The sequence below is a fragment of the Ictidomys tridecemlineatus genome, chromosome 2 (assembly GCF_052094955.1).
Source record: "Ictidomys tridecemlineatus isolate mIctTri1 chromosome 2, mIctTri1.hap1, whole genome shotgun sequence".
Lineage (NCBI taxonomy): Eukaryota > Metazoa > Chordata > Mammalia > Rodentia > Sciuridae > Ictidomys > Ictidomys tridecemlineatus.
In genome coordinates this window covers 117,015,893-117,032,393 of record NC_135478.1, presented here as the reverse complement: position 1 = coordinate 117,032,393, position 16,501 = coordinate 117,015,893, and the positions used below count along the sequence as shown (strand labels likewise).

The window sequence follows — 16,501 nt, the reverse complement described above, 5'->3', positions numbered from 1 at the left end:
AGTCAGGAAGAGCCTTAAAGCCATGACCTAAAGGACACAGAGACACAGAAAGAACCGCTCCTTCATGGGGGCGACTGCAGGTGCAAAGGCCCTGAGGCAGATCCAGGAACAGATGTAGCCTTGAGAAAACAGAGAGACTGCCAGTGGGACTGGACAGCTGTACAGAGAGTGCAGAGGGGGGTGCAATGAAGATGCGGACAGGGGTCACAATGGGGAGGCGTGTGAGCCGAACCAGAAAGCTCACATGTGACTTTAGGGAAGTTGTCGATGGTGTCTAAGGAGGTAGGTGGCACGGCCTCTGTGTGCTGGCTGAGAGCTTTGGTGGGAGGAGAACGGGGCACCCTGGTGTGGCTGCTGCTGCGGTCCTCCAGCAGGGGACGGTGGGGCTGCTCCAACCGGGTGGAGAGGGTGGGGGGAGAAGAAATGGCAGAATCTGCATGGTGGGTGCGCGGGGAATGGAATGGGGGGTCCAGGTGGCGGCAGGTGGGCCGTCGGGGATGAGGTCACACAGCTAACAGAGTTCCATCTGCACGATCCCAGAGTCCCCAGAGCCCGGGGCACTCAGGCCCTGTTCCATCCCCGCCTCCCGGGTGGTCTGTGGGCAAGATCAGAGCTTCCTTCCTCCACTGTCCCCAGGGAGGATGGACGGACGGCCCAGCAGGCCCCGCGGCAGGGACAGCCGACGGCTCAGGGGGGTCCGTGGGTCCCGTGGGAGCTGCTCAGGCTGTCCCCGGGTCTGGACCAGGGCAGGGGCTGCAGAAGGAGTGGCTCAGGGTTTGAATAGCCGGGTGGCACCCACACGTCACTCTGTGGAATCCTGCAGCTTTTCCGGAACCTTCCAGACATGCACAAGTACATTGCAGAGGAGAGAGAAAGAAGGCCACCACAGACAGGCCATGATGGGGCCCCGTTCCGTCCTGCGTGCCACTAAAGCTTGGGCTCTGGAGCCCGACCTGCCAGGTCCCGGCACGTCACATGAGCTCAGGAGGCTGAGGCAGGAGGATGGCGAGTTCACAGCAGCCTCAGCCACAGCGAGGCCCTGAGCCACTCAGTGAGACCCTGTCTCTAAGTAAGACACAGAACAGGGCTGGGGACGGGGCTCCGTGGTGAGGGCCCCTGGGTTCAATCCCTGTACCCCCCCAAAGAAGACCCTGGTGACAGCTATTGCCATTACTGTTACTGAGTCCCCAGAGAAGGGAGGGGACTCAGTAACATTTTAGAGATGAAGAAATGCAGCCGCCGAGGTCCCATGGCTGGGACAGTGACCACCTTGAGGTGGTCCTAAGCCCCTGTCCACCTGGGATGAGTGGAGGGGTCGCCGACCTGTGCCAGGGGGTCTGGACTTCATGGCATCCCCGTGGGCAGCGCCACAGCTTCTCCAGGGGGCCTCCCGGGCTCCGCTCTGGCCACCTTCACGCCACCTCTCAGGGCTCCCATCTGCCACACCCTCGGGAGCAGGAAGAAGCCCAGCCCTTGGCTCCTGTCACCAGGACAGCGGGGCCAGCGCAGCCCTGGGCTCCCCTCCCACGGCTGTGGGATGTGGTTTACGGAGCCGGGCCGTGAGCTGGTCAGGAGGGCCACCATCAGCCCGGCGGCCGCGACGCTGGCTGGTCATTGAAGCCCAGTCCTGGGGGGCCCCTGCGGGAGTCGTCGGAGACCCAGGAACAGAGGCAGCCATGGTCAAGGGGCTCTGGGAAGGGCCACCATCCCCCCAGCCTGGCATGTGGACAAGGTGACAGCTGGCCCAGTCCCTGTCAGCTCCAAGTCCCCAGCACAACCTGCCCGCCAGGCCGCCCGGCTTCACTGGAACGTCAGGACGCGGTGCAGAGGCTCAGGCGAGGGGAAGACCCCAGACTGGCACGTCCCCCACCTGGTGGTGGGCAGGACCCAGGGGACCCCAGCAGCACAGCTGGTGTGACCGCCCTGCGGGGCCACAGCTTTGTCCTTCTCTTCCCGGTTTTGTGTTTGTGAAGTTGGCAGGACCGGCCCAGCACGCGGCTGGGAAGCACCAAATCACTGGGAACGTCCCTCTTGCTGATGGGGTCCTTGTAGGGCCACTAATGGGACCAGCGGGTCCCTCCCAGGTCTTCTCTGACTCCCGAAGGCAGCCGTGGGGACAGGTCTGGTGCTGTCCTCCTGAAAGTGGGCGCAGTGCCTGTTCCCAGGCCTCCCTACACCGCGGCTATCGCGACATTCTTCCCCATCTCTCACCACCACGGAGCCTTGCTCAGCGAGGGCAGGAGACACTCGGTGAGGCCCAGACTCCTGGGAAGAGGCCAAGGTCCTGGGAGCCGGAAGTCCCAGGGAAGATGAGACAAACATCATCTGGCCCCAGAAGAAGGGAGAAGAGGAGGTGGCACTGCGTCTTTCAACATGGCCTCCTCCTCTGCCAGGAGGGGGACTCTGGAGAGCAAAGACTTTGGATATCTTTTCATGAAGGTTAGCAACAACCCAGAGATCATGCTGAATCTGGTTCCAGCCCTAGCCCTCTCCTGATGAGCCTATCTAAGTCAGTTTCTCAGCCTCTCTGAGCTTAGGTTTTTTCCCATCCACAAAATGGGTGAGAAAACGGTTTACAATCATTGAGCAGAACTGCCGGGGACAGGTGTACCAGTTGTGCACTGCACACGTTGGGGGAGGCCAAGCACACAGATGGTGAGGAAGAGCTCTAACTTTGCACCAGGCACTCATCTGGACCCCAATAACCGACAGAACTGGGATATGACCCCAGGCAACCTGGCCACCAGGCTCTGAGCCTTTACTCTCCCTCTGAAACTCTAGGGCCACACTGATGCCCTTCAGGGGGGCTCTGAATGCCCAGCCCCCCTCTTTTGACACCGCACCCCACCTTCCTGGTGATGAATGTCCATCCTCTAAACACCCACGTGTTTCTGTCCTGCTGACCCCAGGCCACGGCCAGAGAAGGGCATGTGAGCTGGCCCAGCCAATCAGAGTGCCCCTAGTGGTGGGATCTGGGATAGCATCATGGCCAACGCAGTGGGGTTTGCTGGGAAGCAAAACCTTCTCTTTCTAAAGCAGGAGGGAAGGCTGGGGAGTCCCTGGGTGCCCTTGCCACCAATAAAAAAAACAAAGCCTGCCTCCAAATACAAACTGGCACTGAGGGGTTGAGCCAAGAGGTGGCCGGAGACACATTTTTGACGACATGATTTGAACAGCTGGATCCAGCCAAGCCTGAAGGCAATCTCAGCCTCCGAGCTTTTCAGATATTTCTGCCGATACCTTCCCCTTTTCTACTCAAGCCGGTCTGAACGAGGTTGCTAGAACCCAGGATCCAGGCAGAGGAAGGTGAGCCTTACCCCGGAGGGAATGTCTGCCTCGTGGCTGACGTGAGGGCTCAAATCCCCTAGTGACAGTGTCTGTTGATGCTGCTCTGCCAAAACATCAGATCAAAGTATTCCATCTGAAACTTGGTGATAGAGAAGCGGTCGTCTGTGGTTTACCTATTCTGTGAACAGATCCCTACTCATAGCGGGGTAAATGGTCCCCGTTCCCCGATTTTTACATGGCGGGAAGAAGGACAGAGATTTCAACCCTCACTGTGTCAGACTCTGTGTTGGGGATTTGTATTTGTTTTTTGCGTTTTGGTCCCCAAGGGTGCTGTACCCCTGAGATAAAACCCCAGCCCTTTTTATTCTTATTTTTGAGACAGGGCCTCACTGAGTTGCTGAGCCTGGCCTCAAACTTGTGGTCCTCCAGCCTCAGCCTCCCTTAATCTCCCGAGTTACAGGCGTGGACTGCTGCAGCCATTGGGCTTCTTGATACTCATATTCGCAGTGGCCCCCAACAGCCCTGCCAGGAAGAAATCAGCCTCCTCTTTTTATAAACAACAAAACTATAATCGAGAAGGTCGTGATTTGACCAAGTCCTGATTCAAGAAAGTGAGACTCCAAACCCCTGCGGTTCCCAGGCCGTCCCTCAGCCCGGTGACACAGGCCTCTGTGCCCCCGCTGGTCCCAGTCACCGTCTCCCCACGCCCGCCTCCTTTCCATTCAGCACGGGCATTGAAATTCTCGTCACATCGACGCCAACCACAAACTGATGAATAGCATCTTTCTCCTCCGCGAGGCCATCTGCCCACTGTGAAGACCTGGTGAGATGTGCCCGGGGCTGGCTGGCCGCAGGGGGGGAGGCCGGACTCCAGGAGAGAGGCGAGGAGGGCCCTTCCATCCGGGTCTCTGGTCTCTTTGAACAGCTCGGGGGATTTAAACATACCACATGGCAAACGTCACCAGGACAAGCCTCCCGCAGAGAGAGGGGCCTAGACCTGACGCGGTGGCCCGCGGGAGTCAACAGTCAGCACTCAGGTTCTCCCTGGTGGCGTCACCCAGGGCTTAAGTGACAGGAGCCCTGACCCTGTGGAACAACAGCGGTAAAAACAGCATCTTCAACACCAGCCGGGGTCCCCAGGGAGGCCTGCGGGAGGGACCCCAAGGACAGCGGTCCCCAAGGAGAGCCCCCCAAGGCTGCCATGCGGCTCCTCCTGCATCTGTCCCCAACTATTTGGGTATAAATGAACTATCTGGAACTTTCCTTCCACCCTGCAAGGGAACCACCATGCACTGAGGTATTAAAATGCTTTCTGAGTATTTATTTTTCCCATTTTCCTTGGAGGGAAAAATGGAAAACGTTGTCATCATCAGCAACATCAGTGGACCCACCCTGGGCACCTGGGGCTTCTGTCTGACTCGAGGGCTCAGATCTCTGGTGACATCCTCAGTGTGTCCACGGTCCTGTGCTGCCTCAGTGTCCCCTAAATGCCCCCTTGGAAGGACTCTGCTGCCAGGCATGTCCCCCAGCTCCCCTGTGCACTGGCCATGACCCCAACACCAGGCAGCGTCCAGTCACTCCAGAGGACAGACGGGTGGGCGAGTCGGCGGGACCCAAATGACTAGAGAAGGCCGTACCAGAGCTCTGTCCACCAAACCCAGACGCCCGAGGCTGAGCGGGATCTTGGGGGGCCACGTGGGGGCTGACGGTGACCTAAGGAGGCTCCCCTGAGCAGGGCGTCCTTTGGCTAAAAGCCAAGTGAACACGGATCACAAACACGCACCAAAGCCACCCGCAGTGCAGACCCCGCTCCCCTGACAGAAGGAACCTCTAGTCCCCAGACACGGGACGGCGGTGAGGTTGACTGACCGGGGCAGCGACGTGATGTCCCCTCCTAGGGTTTTGCTTGATCCCCATGCAGGGCCCTGGGCTCCCTGACACTAGGCCGTGACCCCCACTCACCCCAAAGGTTCAGCTGGCAGGAAACACCCCGTCGACCAACTGGGTTCCAATCTGGATTCTAAGAGAACTAAGACCGACCCAGTAGACCATGTCGGAAGCCACAGCTTTCCCCACGAGATGACGTCACTGGAGGATGTCGCCACAGGCCATCAGCAGGGAGAGTGTGGGCAACAGAGCCAGCTCCCTCTTCCGCCAGCTTCTCTTGGCTGTGGCTGAGAGACGAGAGCCGCGTAGAGGAGGAAACGCTCATTCGGGCTCCATTTCAGAGGCTCCGTCCGTCCGTGGCCATCAGGGCCAGAGCTCTGGGCCCAGGTGAGGCCGGACACCATGGCAGGGGGTGTGGGGAGGGACGCAGCCAGGACCTGGCCGCCTGGCAGCAGAGAGCGCGCTGCCCCCCAGGGACGAGACCTCCCTCAGCATCAGCAGCACGGCCCACCTGCCGACGGTCACCACCCAGCTGGCTGACGTCAGTGGCTCAGTCCACACGGTCCCCCTGTGAGTCTGGGGGCACACCTCACGTCTAAGCCACACACCAGAACCCCGACACACCACTGTCTCCTGAGTGGGCTGAACCGCAGAGACGGAGCTCTCCTCCCTAGGCAGGGGACCCTGGGGACCAGGGGCCAGAGTGTGTCCCCAGCACCTTGGAAAACTGCTGGGCAGAATCAGCGGAGGCCAGGTAAACTGGTGTCCTGTGGTCACACAGGATGCCCCCAACCCTTGGAAATGCACATGTCAGAAATGTTCCCAGCAGGTCTGGTGACATAAAACCAAACTCCACACACGAGCCACAGGGCCACCGACTTGTACAAGAACGGGCTGGTTCCCCTAGGAAGCAGGTGGACACCAAGCCCCCCGTGCGGTGAGACCCACCTCCATGCATCGCGAGTGTGGAGGGACGGTGAGACCAAGAGCTAGGGCCAGCTCGGGCCATGAGACCTCATCCAGTGGTCACTGGGGGCAGGGGACAAAGTGCCCCAGAGGGCACAAGGCCTCACCCAAGCCAGCGAGTGCTACCCCTGGACAGGGGACAAAGACAGGCTTATTTCAAAGACTCCAGGCTCTTAAACTGGCATCTGGTGGGTCCCCCGCCTCCTGCGCGCCCAGGTCCCTTGTGAGAAAGACACTTCCCCAAGGATGGAGGGGCGGGCAGGTGGGGGTCGGGGTTCCTCAGAGTAGTTAGAGCGGGGGACACCGCGGCTGCCCAGTGAAAAGCTTGGCACGTGCCCAGGGAACCTCAGACGGGGGCACATCCGGGAAGCTGGCCTCTGAGCTGCGGTGCACCCACCTGGAGGAGCCTCCCACCACCCGCCAGCCTGCACCCTCCCACGGGTCAGAAGCTGCAGACGCAGGGGAAGGTGGACAGGCCACTGCACCGAGGGACAGGGCCGGGCCGGGGCTCAGGGGCAGAGCGCTGGCCCGGCATGTGCGAGCACCCCACAGAATAAATAAAGGCACGTGTCCCCCTACGGCTATAAAGGATTTAAATATAAACATCTCTGAGAGTTGGTGTTGGTGTCCTGGGTTGGATTCTGGCTTTGGAGAACCGTGAGGGACCCAGGAGGGGCAGCTGGAGATGAGGCCGGTCAGTGGACACCACAGGAGTCGGCAGGCATCTTCTGCAGGATGGACAGTGATCATTTTAGGCCGACCCAGGAGCACACGGAGCAGCTGTAGGCAGCTATTCATGAACCGACTTAAGTGTGACCACTGACAAATGTAAACCAACCTTCCTCCTCCACGGGACAGGACAGAACCCCAAACAGGCAGAATCAGTTGCGTGGGGGCTGGATCTGGTCCGGGTCCCCAGCTTGCCAGCCTTGGGATCAGAGACCACACCTGCCTTCAGGTCACATGTTCTGATCGGATGAGGACAAAGGGCGCCCAGCCTTTAACTGGTCTCCATGAGACGTCACCGTGGGGTCACCATGAGGTCAACACGGCCAAATGTGACCAGTGGGCGGCTCTGGGGATGGGGGTGTGGCTCGGGTCGCCCAGCACGGCTGCGGCCCCGGGTTCCATCGTCACCACCAAACACACACACGGAACAGAGATGAATACCTAAGCCGGGCTCGAGCGTCCAGCTCCTCGGGAAACTGAGGCAGGAGGAGGAGAAGCCGCCCCCCACCCAGCAGGGCCCCGGGCTGTACCCATCAGAATGCGGAGATGAAGGGTGAGAGGCAGAGCCCGCGTGGAGGAGGGAGGAAGGGGCCGGCAGGACAGGGTTGATCTGTCAAACTGAACCCAGATGCTGCGAGCCGCGGAATGCTCCCGCTTGAAAAGTGAAGAGAAGAACCTGTGGGGACAGCTCGACCCGCAGAGGGGGTCCTGCACACGAATGGGGGGATTTCCACACCCAGGGCTTCATGGAGAGGACGCGTGACAAGACAGAGAGCACAGAATGGGACTTGTGATGCCGAGTGGACAAGGAATACCCACAAGACGTATATAGACGTGTGCACACAGAACCCCGAGTCAGCCCAGTGTTCCCTTCTTTACAGAGATTTCCAGATTCTCCTGCTCAGTCCTACCTGACGGTGGAGGCTGTTGGGACAATTCACACCCACTTGGAGTACCTTATTCTAACTGGGACCCTGTCCTGGGGTGTGGGGACATGGACACTCCCTGTGGTGTCACACGGGTGCACAGGAACGTCCTGCTCAGCCTCCTCCTCAAGGTGGCCTCAAACTCACAGCCTCCCATGGAGACCACGGGCCTGGGCCTGCCCCTGCCCCTGCCCCAGCCCCTGCCCACCCCCAGCCCTGATGTCTTATCAATGATTGATTGATTGATTGATTGATTTGGTGAACGGCTGTCCCCCTGCAGAATGGAGGGAGGGTCCTGGAATATTTCATTTACGCCCAAATAACTTGGGTCAAGGACACAGGGGGGAGCTCCCATCACAGCCTTGGGCCATCTTCCTCTGGGACGCCGTCCTGGGCCGCCCCTCCCGCAGACCTCAGTGCTGGTCTTGCTCTGCGGGCCTGGTCCTCCGTGGCTAAGGGTCAGGTCCTTCTGAGGTGCCCGTGTTCTTCCCTTTCACGAAACGCTCTTCTTCACACTGCATCCACCCAGCCTTGAAAGTGTCGATATCTGTGGGGCGGACGAGGCCCGGTAACCACCGCGCTTTGAACCAATTACGACTGGTCTTTATCGGCCACGGCGGCGGGGGGTCATGTTCCTATCGAATCGATCCACTCCAACATCGTCTTTCAAAATCAAACACAAAGACCAAAGTCTCTTCCAACAAAACCTGGAGCAGGGCCACCTGTTCTGAGGAGGCTGGCTGGGGGGACGCGGTCCCCAGGTGCCCAGTCACACAAAAGACGTCACCAGGGGCATCATTCAGAGCTTATTAATTACTTCCCATGCCTCATGGACGCTTGGGTGACAGGCAGTGACAAATGTCCCCATTAGGGAGCCAGGGATGGATCCAGGGTGATCCGTCTTCTGGGCACTGAGTGGGCGGTGGCCTCAGACTGTCGGCTGATCTCAGCCAGGAATTCACAGCCCGGAAGACGCACAGGCCTGAAGGAGCCCCCAAGCGGAGGGTCCCCCGGGGCCCCAGGGCTTCTGGGAGGGGTGCAGGGCCAGGGCCGGCAGCGGGCCACCTGGAGGCACTGGGTTCATCTCCCACAGTGTGGTCACTCCTGGGTTCAAGTCCCAGCCCCACTCTTGCGCCCTGTGAGAAGTCTGCCCATATGTGCTTGTCCAGGCCCTGCCTTTGGAGTGGTGACTGTGGGAGACGCTGAGGAGCAACCTGCGGTGCGGCAGGAGAGGGCAGACTCCCCAGCCACCCCTGGGGGTCGGAGGTGGTCCCAAGACCAGATGCCCAGACTGGACTTCAGAGGGGGACAGAGACCTGAGCCAGGGGCATGCAGCTTGGAGAGGGGAAGCCACTGTAAGCCAGTGACAGGCTGGGAGCCGGAAGGGTAGGGGCTGAGCCGCACATCTCGGTAGGCTCAAGTTAAAACACCTGGACTTTTGGGGGAAGTCAATGGAGAGTCATTTAAGTTTCTTTTTCTCTTTTTTTCTTTTTTTTGGGGGAAGAGGCATACTGAGCCACATCCCCAGATCCCCAGTCCTTTTTAATTTTGATCCAGGGGCTCAGTAAGTTCTCAAGGACCTCTCCAAGTTGCTGAGGCTGGCCTCTAACATGGGATCCTCCTGCCTCAGCCTCCCAAGCCTCTGGGCTCATAGGTGTGCCCCAGGTTACTTGTGTTTCTTGAACACAAAGAGCCAAGTTTGTATTTAGATTTTAAAATGCTTGGTCTGGGAAGGTAAGTGAATGGCGGAAGGCTCTGGGTTCAATTCCTGGTGGGTGCCAAAAGCAAACAAAGAAATCTATTCTGTCTCCAAAGATCCCATGGAAGAGAGATGGCTCAGACAGGATCCCAGGCCAGGAGGACTTGAGAGCGATCCAAGCGGGAGAGACACACACACAGGTGGCCTCTAACGAGGACAGGAGAACCATAGCGGATGGGTTTCAGAGCACGGTCGGGGCTGCGGTGACTGAGGTCTGGCAGCCACCACTCCGCTCTCAGCAGGAAGGGGCACACACAGTCCCCAGCAAGAACACTGAGTCAATAATGCAGGAGCAGTGAGACCTTTCTCCACTTAACAAAAAGCAAATAACACGTTCCTCTTGGGGAAGAGACAAAGGTCAATGTCATGAATCAATGGGAACAAAACAACAGGAAAATACCCAAGCCACCAGCCACTGCCCTGCCCTGTCTTCCCCTTTCCCTTGGAGCCAGGTGCCGGCACCTGCTGCTCACAGATGTTATTTATGCGCAGCGATTATCTCAATTACATATCTGGGTTGCTGGGATTGTTTCTGTCTCCAGATTAGTTTGTTTCCAGTGGCAACGTTCCGTGGGAATTGATTAATAATTGGCTCGGAGAGAACAGGTGCCGTTGGAGCCCCCCCCCCCCCCCCGCACACACCTTGCCTACAGATTGCAGGAGGCCACATCAAATTGTGCGCCCAGAAATCGACGTCTTGCAACAGCCTACACAGGAAGCAGCCCAGGCAGGCAGTGAAGGCTGATCCCATGTAAAGTGCTGTCGTGGAATTTTCCATTTACCTCAGTCTTTCAAATCCATGGCCTCCTGTCCTCGACACCAATCCACTCGGCTGGGAGTATCGTGCCCCCTTATTAGGTAAGGAATTGGCTCTTCAAAACGCCAAGGTCGCAGAGTTCATAAAAGCAGAGTCAGGCTCTGAACCCCAGAGGTGGGCCACTGTGCTCCAAGCCTTCTGGGGTCCTCTGAGCTCCACCAGGAGGCTCTGAGGCTTCATAGGAATATGTTGGAGGTTTCGAATGGAGGAACATGGGGTGGAAAGAGCTGAGGATTCTCTTAGGGTACTAGGTGTGGGGATGGCAGCTCAGGGACACCTGTCCATAAGGAGAGAAGATGCTGTACCAGAAACTTCTTGTGACACTGATAGAGCCTGATCTTCTGCATGTTCAGGCTCTGGTGCTGGCTGGAGTCTGGAATCCTGCCATTTGGGTTTCTTTGTGTTGTTGTTGTTGTCTTATGTTTTTGTTGTTATTGTTTTGTGTTTTAAAGTTGGTCCAGTCATTTCCTCCTCTGATCCATACTTTCCTATGGCTTCCTAATATTTTGGAGATGAAGTTCAAGTTCTTTAGCCAGCTCACTAAGCCATCCATGAACTGGCTGCAACTTCTGACACCAGCAGTCCCCATGCCTCCTGAGCACTTCCTGCCCGGGCAATGCTGTGCCGGATGGAATGGGCTTCCCTGCTACCCTCTGCACCAAGGCCCCTTCTGGACTGTGCACCTTCCCTAACAGCAGTGCATCCGTAGGGACAGCCCGAGTTACTAGCTCCTCTCCAAAGCAAAGTTAAGAACTTCCTTTTAGTTAAACCCAATGTTCCTCCGATAGAGCTCCACCCCTGACTTGTTCCAGGCTGGGTCTGCCTCTGGCTGGGACTGGAGGCCCCTCAAAGACAGAGGCCTCGCCATCTCCTCTCTTCCTCTGCAGCCTGGGCCACTCCATCCAGGGCAAAGAGCACGTCTGGAGGGGTGTGGAGCTCCCTGCCCCAGGGCTCCCTGCCCCATAAGCCACCCCTGGTTCTGCACCACCCAGGCTTCTGCCGCCCCTGCCACGTTCCCCACCAGGCCCGCCAGCATCCAGGACACTGAGCAGTGCCAACGCTCAGCTTGGCAAAAGTCATCGAGTTAGCAAGTGCCAGATGCAGTTCTCCTGTCTCAAAATCTGCTTAATTTTAACCTGAGTACAACTCAGATCTGTCACACAGACATGACCTTGCTAATAAGTTTCTCATCTGCAAAATGGACCTATTGCTGCTGGACTCAAAGGGCATTTTGTGGATACAGGAAGCTGCGGGGCCCAAATGCTCATCCTAAGAACAGCACCAGAGGCTCCCTATACGGTTGTTTGAGAATGTAGATCCTGGGTCCCAACCTGGACTTCATGCAAAATAAGGGGATCTAGGTAATTGGATCCAGAAATTGGTGGTTTTCAAATTAGTGCTTTAGTTCTCTGACGTGTGGCCAAGAGTGAGAGCCCCTGAGACACCAAGGTAAAGCCCAGAACTCAGTAGGAACTCAAAAAATGCTAACAGGACCCAGGGCAGGCAGACCAAATTGCAAGGATAAGAGCTGCCGACATTCATGGCCTGCAGACACATCTGGCTCTGTGTCCTTGGGTAAAGTCCTCAGCCTCTCTGAGCCTGCCCCCCTTGAGAGTAAAAAGGGTCAAAGAGAGGAGTGTCCACCTCACAGGGCTATGGCCAGGACTATCTGAAATAACACGCTTAAGGTTGCCAGCCAAACTCGACCTGGGAATTCCATCAATCTGAATGAATCCTGAGTGTCTCCTTTTTGGCCATGTCACCAAAGTCCCCTGACCCAGGTGACCATTTCCTCTGGCCTGGGAGGGAGCATCGGCCTCTTAAGAGTACCACTTCCCCCCCTTAAACCTATTCTGCACCCAGAGGAGAGAGCCCCTAAAACATGGATGGGACTCCGTCATACTCTGCTCCACTGATCCGGGGGTGAAAGCCAAACCCTTCCAGGCCCTGCCTGTTCTTCCTCCCCAGGTGGTGGGCTGACCCCACCCCAGAGGTAAAGGAGACCCCTGCCCTTCCGTAGCCCAGGACCTTGAGCATTTCCTGTGTCACCCAGTAATGGTGCAGGACTGGCCCATGCATTCCCCCCGGTGCTGGAGGGTCTGTGGTCAGACGTCCATTCATGAAGCTGGACACCACAGCTGCCTCGGGACCCACCTGACCTGGACCCAGCTATCAGGTGACCCCCAGCGGGCGCCAGTCGACAGCCCGTGGATGGATATGAGCATTTCTCGGCCCGTCCCTTCCCCCACGGTCTGCGCTCCTGCCCTGGCACAGGACAATCGCCAGCCGCCGTCAGGGCAGAGAAGCAGCGACGCCCAGTGTCATCGCTGCTTTATTTGATTAGCTCTGACTCCGGCCTCGGGGACACGTGTGCTGGGAGCCAAAGGGACTGCGGGCTGACCTCTGGTCCACGCGATCCCATCCTTCAGACGATCTCCATGACAACGGTGACGGCGAGCCAGAGCCGTGGGCTTCCTTTGATGGGAGCGGATGCGGGGGGATGGCGAGAAGAACTTTCAGAAGAATGAAGCCCTTTGATTGGGCTCCAGGCGCCTTCGTGAAATCCACTATTTCCCAAGAACACACATTTCAGCCCCGCAGAGGGAGGGTCTTCATGAATACGTTTAAAAGGGGGGAAAAAAGGAAAAGAAACAGAACCGCCCTGTTCCCCTGAGAGAGCGGCCACCTGTGGGGGAGGGGAGGCGGGTTGCCATGGCGACGGGAGCACTTTGATGGCAGGTCCACTGGGCACAGGGCCCTCTCCCCCAGGGGCTGCAGGGACCCCGCTGTGGCATCTCTGCCTCCCGGGGGGGGCTCCTTTGGTCGGTCGAGTATGGAGGATGGCGAGAGGCAGGGCCACCCCAGGTCCTGCTCCTCATGTCACGGGCTGGGTCTGAGCCCAGCTCCGCCCCCTCCTGCCGTTACCCTGCCCACAGCAACTGCCACCTCAGGGCAAATGTTCCCCACTGTAAAATGGACACGATCCGAACTCCCCTTTCCCGGGGGGTCTCATGACAGTTAACTGAGGGGCCACGGCTGGCCCAGGTGACAGAAATGGCCAGATGCCCCGTGTGCCAGGGGCTGGGGCTGGCTCAGGACAGGGGACGTTCAGCTCTGAAGTCAGGAAAGCCCTGGACCAGCCAGGACAGTGGGTCACCAGGACAGAAGCCCTGGAGGAGGGGACAGCTAAGACGCAGACTCTCAGGATGGAAGGACCCGGAATGTTCCAGAGCAGCTCGTTTCCCGGGTCTTTCCCCAGATGCACACACGCCATCGCAGCCTGAGGAAGCAGAGAGCAAGGCCAGACCGCAGAACCCGGGCAGTGCTGCCCCAGGCTGCCCAGGGCAGGAAGACTGAGCCAAGGCCGGGACGCGGTCCCAGAGCAGAACCGTCAGGGGTGACCACTAAATGCCGTGCCGCGCCCTGGCCTGGGTCCCGGGGCAGGAAAAGGGTGTTAATGGAGAAACTGGTGAGATCTGAGTGGAGCCCGAATAGGGAGTTTTTAAAGCTCCAGTTCAGTGACTAAGCTCTGCCCCCAACGGTCCACTCTACAGAGAAACAGAGACGGGGGCAGAAGGAGCAGGAGAAGCTCTGGGACCTCGGTTTCCACCACTGGTGCTCGACTCTGCCCCTCCCGATGCCGTCTGCTGCCATCAGGGGACCCGCTGACTGTCATGAGCTTGTTTTCCAGAAAGAGGGGAGAGGAGCAGTAGGCCTGGAGTTAGGAGGTGTGGGCTCCAGACATGCTCTGCCTCTGACTGGCTGTGTGACCTTGGGCCTCTCTGACCCTCAGTTTCCTCATCTACAAAACAAGGAGAACAGCCAACAGATCACAAGAGAAGCCTATTTTTGATGTGCAAAGGACTGGGCAGGTACCATCAGAGATGATGAACAACGTTCCTGCCCCTCAGGAAGCTCACAGTTTTGTTGGGGAGTCGGTGCAGAGTTCTCAGGGATACTGTGTGACTATGAAGAAAGTCTTGGCCATGTGGACAGATAAGGCCAGATGATAGAATCCAGAGGAGGAGGAGGAGAGGAAGGAGGTGAACCTACCGGGGCTCGACCAGTGGCTTATCCAAGGGAGACTTGGGGCTCCTGGGATGTCACCAAGAGACAAACACATTTCCAGCAAGGCTCGGAGCCTTGCTGGTTTAAAGCTCCCCAGGGGACTGGTGACAAGCCCTGAGTCCCTGCTGGCTACACCATTAGGCTCTGAGACCCCTCAAAGCTCACACCCCCTTGCAGGATCTGCTCACCTCTCAGCACCAGCCGCCCGCCTTGGGCCACACTCATCATGGCTGCCGAGGTCACCAACTCCTGCCCTGGCCTCACCTCCCATCCACCCTCAGGTCTAATGCCACAGCTCTGAGGCAGCCAGGAACAAAGGAGCCTGGAGATCTGGGTTCGAATCCTGGCCCAGCCACTCTCTAGCTATGTAACTGTGGGCGAGTCGTCTCACCTCTTGGTCACCCGTCACCTCACTTGAAGATCCTCACTGCACTTAGCTGTCCTGAGAACACCACTAGACAAGGAAAGAGGACCTAGTACCCGGGTGGCTCCAGGTGATGGCAGCCAGTGGTCCCACAGAGAACGTGATCGACGTCACCGAGTTGGTTTTCATTCACGAACACACACACACACACACACACACACACACACACACACACACACGCGGCCACCATCTCAGTGCAGGCACAGAAGGAACAGGACCCCTCAGTTCCTCATAAGCCACCCCCCACCCACCGACCACTGCCACACGACTTCCCCAGCCCGTGACGTCCCCACATCCCTGCGGGTCTGCGGAGGCTGGAAGTTGGTGCCCTGACCCTGCTCATGCCACCTCCCCTGGCAGCAGCAGTGTCCCCTGCCTCACTCTGGAGGGGACCGTGACGCCCACCTGGCTGTGCACCTTCTCCAGCTCCTCCTTGCTGACAGAGGTCTTGCTGTCCTCCATGGTGGCCAGAAGAAGCTGGACGTCTGACAGAAGGGCGTGCGTCCTCTTCAGGTCCCTCCGAAGACGCTTCTCCACGTCGAAATCCCGGTGGCCAATCTGCAACCCAGGGAGAGGGCAGTGAGCGTGGCTGGGGACGTGGCCAGGGCGGAGCCGAGTGCCCGGCCCTCCCTCCCACCGTGGATCCCGGTTCCCACGGCTCCTTCAGCCTCCGTTTCCTCATCTGCCAAACAGCCTGCGGGCTCCCAAGTCCTTGGGGCCATCGTGGCCACCAAGCTCTCCGTATGACCTCACCTCAGCTCCTGAGAGACTCCCCTGCTGGACGGGGCCTCCGCTGCTGGCCAGGCTCTGCTGACCGCAGTCAGGACAGCCCTGAGCAGGACAGAGGAGCCAGGCGCGAGGGAGGACTAACGTCATGGCCCCGGGTGCCGCCCGACGAGTTAGGGCCATTCGTGGGACTGCGCCCGTGGGGTGGCGCGCTCCTCTGTGTGCCTGTCGCGCTGCAGGCTGTGCCTGGGGGGACTCCGCTTCTCCCCATGGGTGTCCCCCTCGGCAAAGAAGAGCTGCCTTCTTTTTGAGGATCAAGCGCAGCTTTTCTATGTCCCTTTTCCTGTCCAAGGTCAGGCAGGGCCGTCACCTCCTGCAGAAGGAACTGCACAGAGGGGAGCACATCCCTTCCCCCAGAATCCCAACAGGCAGGGGCAGCGGCCACACCCTGGACGGAGCTCCAGGAGGTGACCTGACCTGTCTGACAGCTAACCCCGGGGGCAAGTGGCAGGGGAGGCACCGTGACATTCCACGACTCGGTCTCCTCCGGAAGCAGAGCCCTCTGTCAGGGCCCCGAGAGAAGAACTGGCCCCTTACTCGACTCCACAGGAGACTACAGCAAGGACAGGAGACACCCCTCAGAGGGAGGTTTAAAGAAAACGGGTGCAGGTGCCTCCCACTGGGAAGGGTGTCTACCCACCAGGAATCTGTGCCTCTGTGCCAAATGCTGACCATCTGCCAGGACTCACAGAATGCCCCAGAATGTTCTAGAAAGAACATGGGGTTGAGAATCAGGAGGCCCGGGCTTTGAACCCCTGCTCTCCGTGTTCTGACGGCAGGAACCTCAGCCACAGAGTCGCACAATCTCTCTGAATCTGAGCTTCCTTATCTATAAGGAGAGAGGTTAAAAT

At 58.5% G+C, this 16,501-nt stretch overlaps 1 protein-coding gene across 1 annotated transcript in view; it reads right to left on the bottom strand.

The window, feature by feature from the left end:
- Nucleotides 1–15,454, bottom strand: part of Myo18b (myosin XVIIIB) — an 82,775-nt gene extending 67,321 nt beyond the window's left edge. The window contains exon 1 of the mRNA XM_078039636.1: nt 15,270–15,454. Within this exon, the coding sequence (XP_077895762.1) occupies nt 15,270–15,326 (57 nt within the window). The 5' untranslated portion in view covers nt 15,327–15,454. The remainder of the gene's footprint in view (nt 1–15,269) is intronic.
- Nucleotides 15,455–16,501: the final 1,047 nt, after the last annotated feature.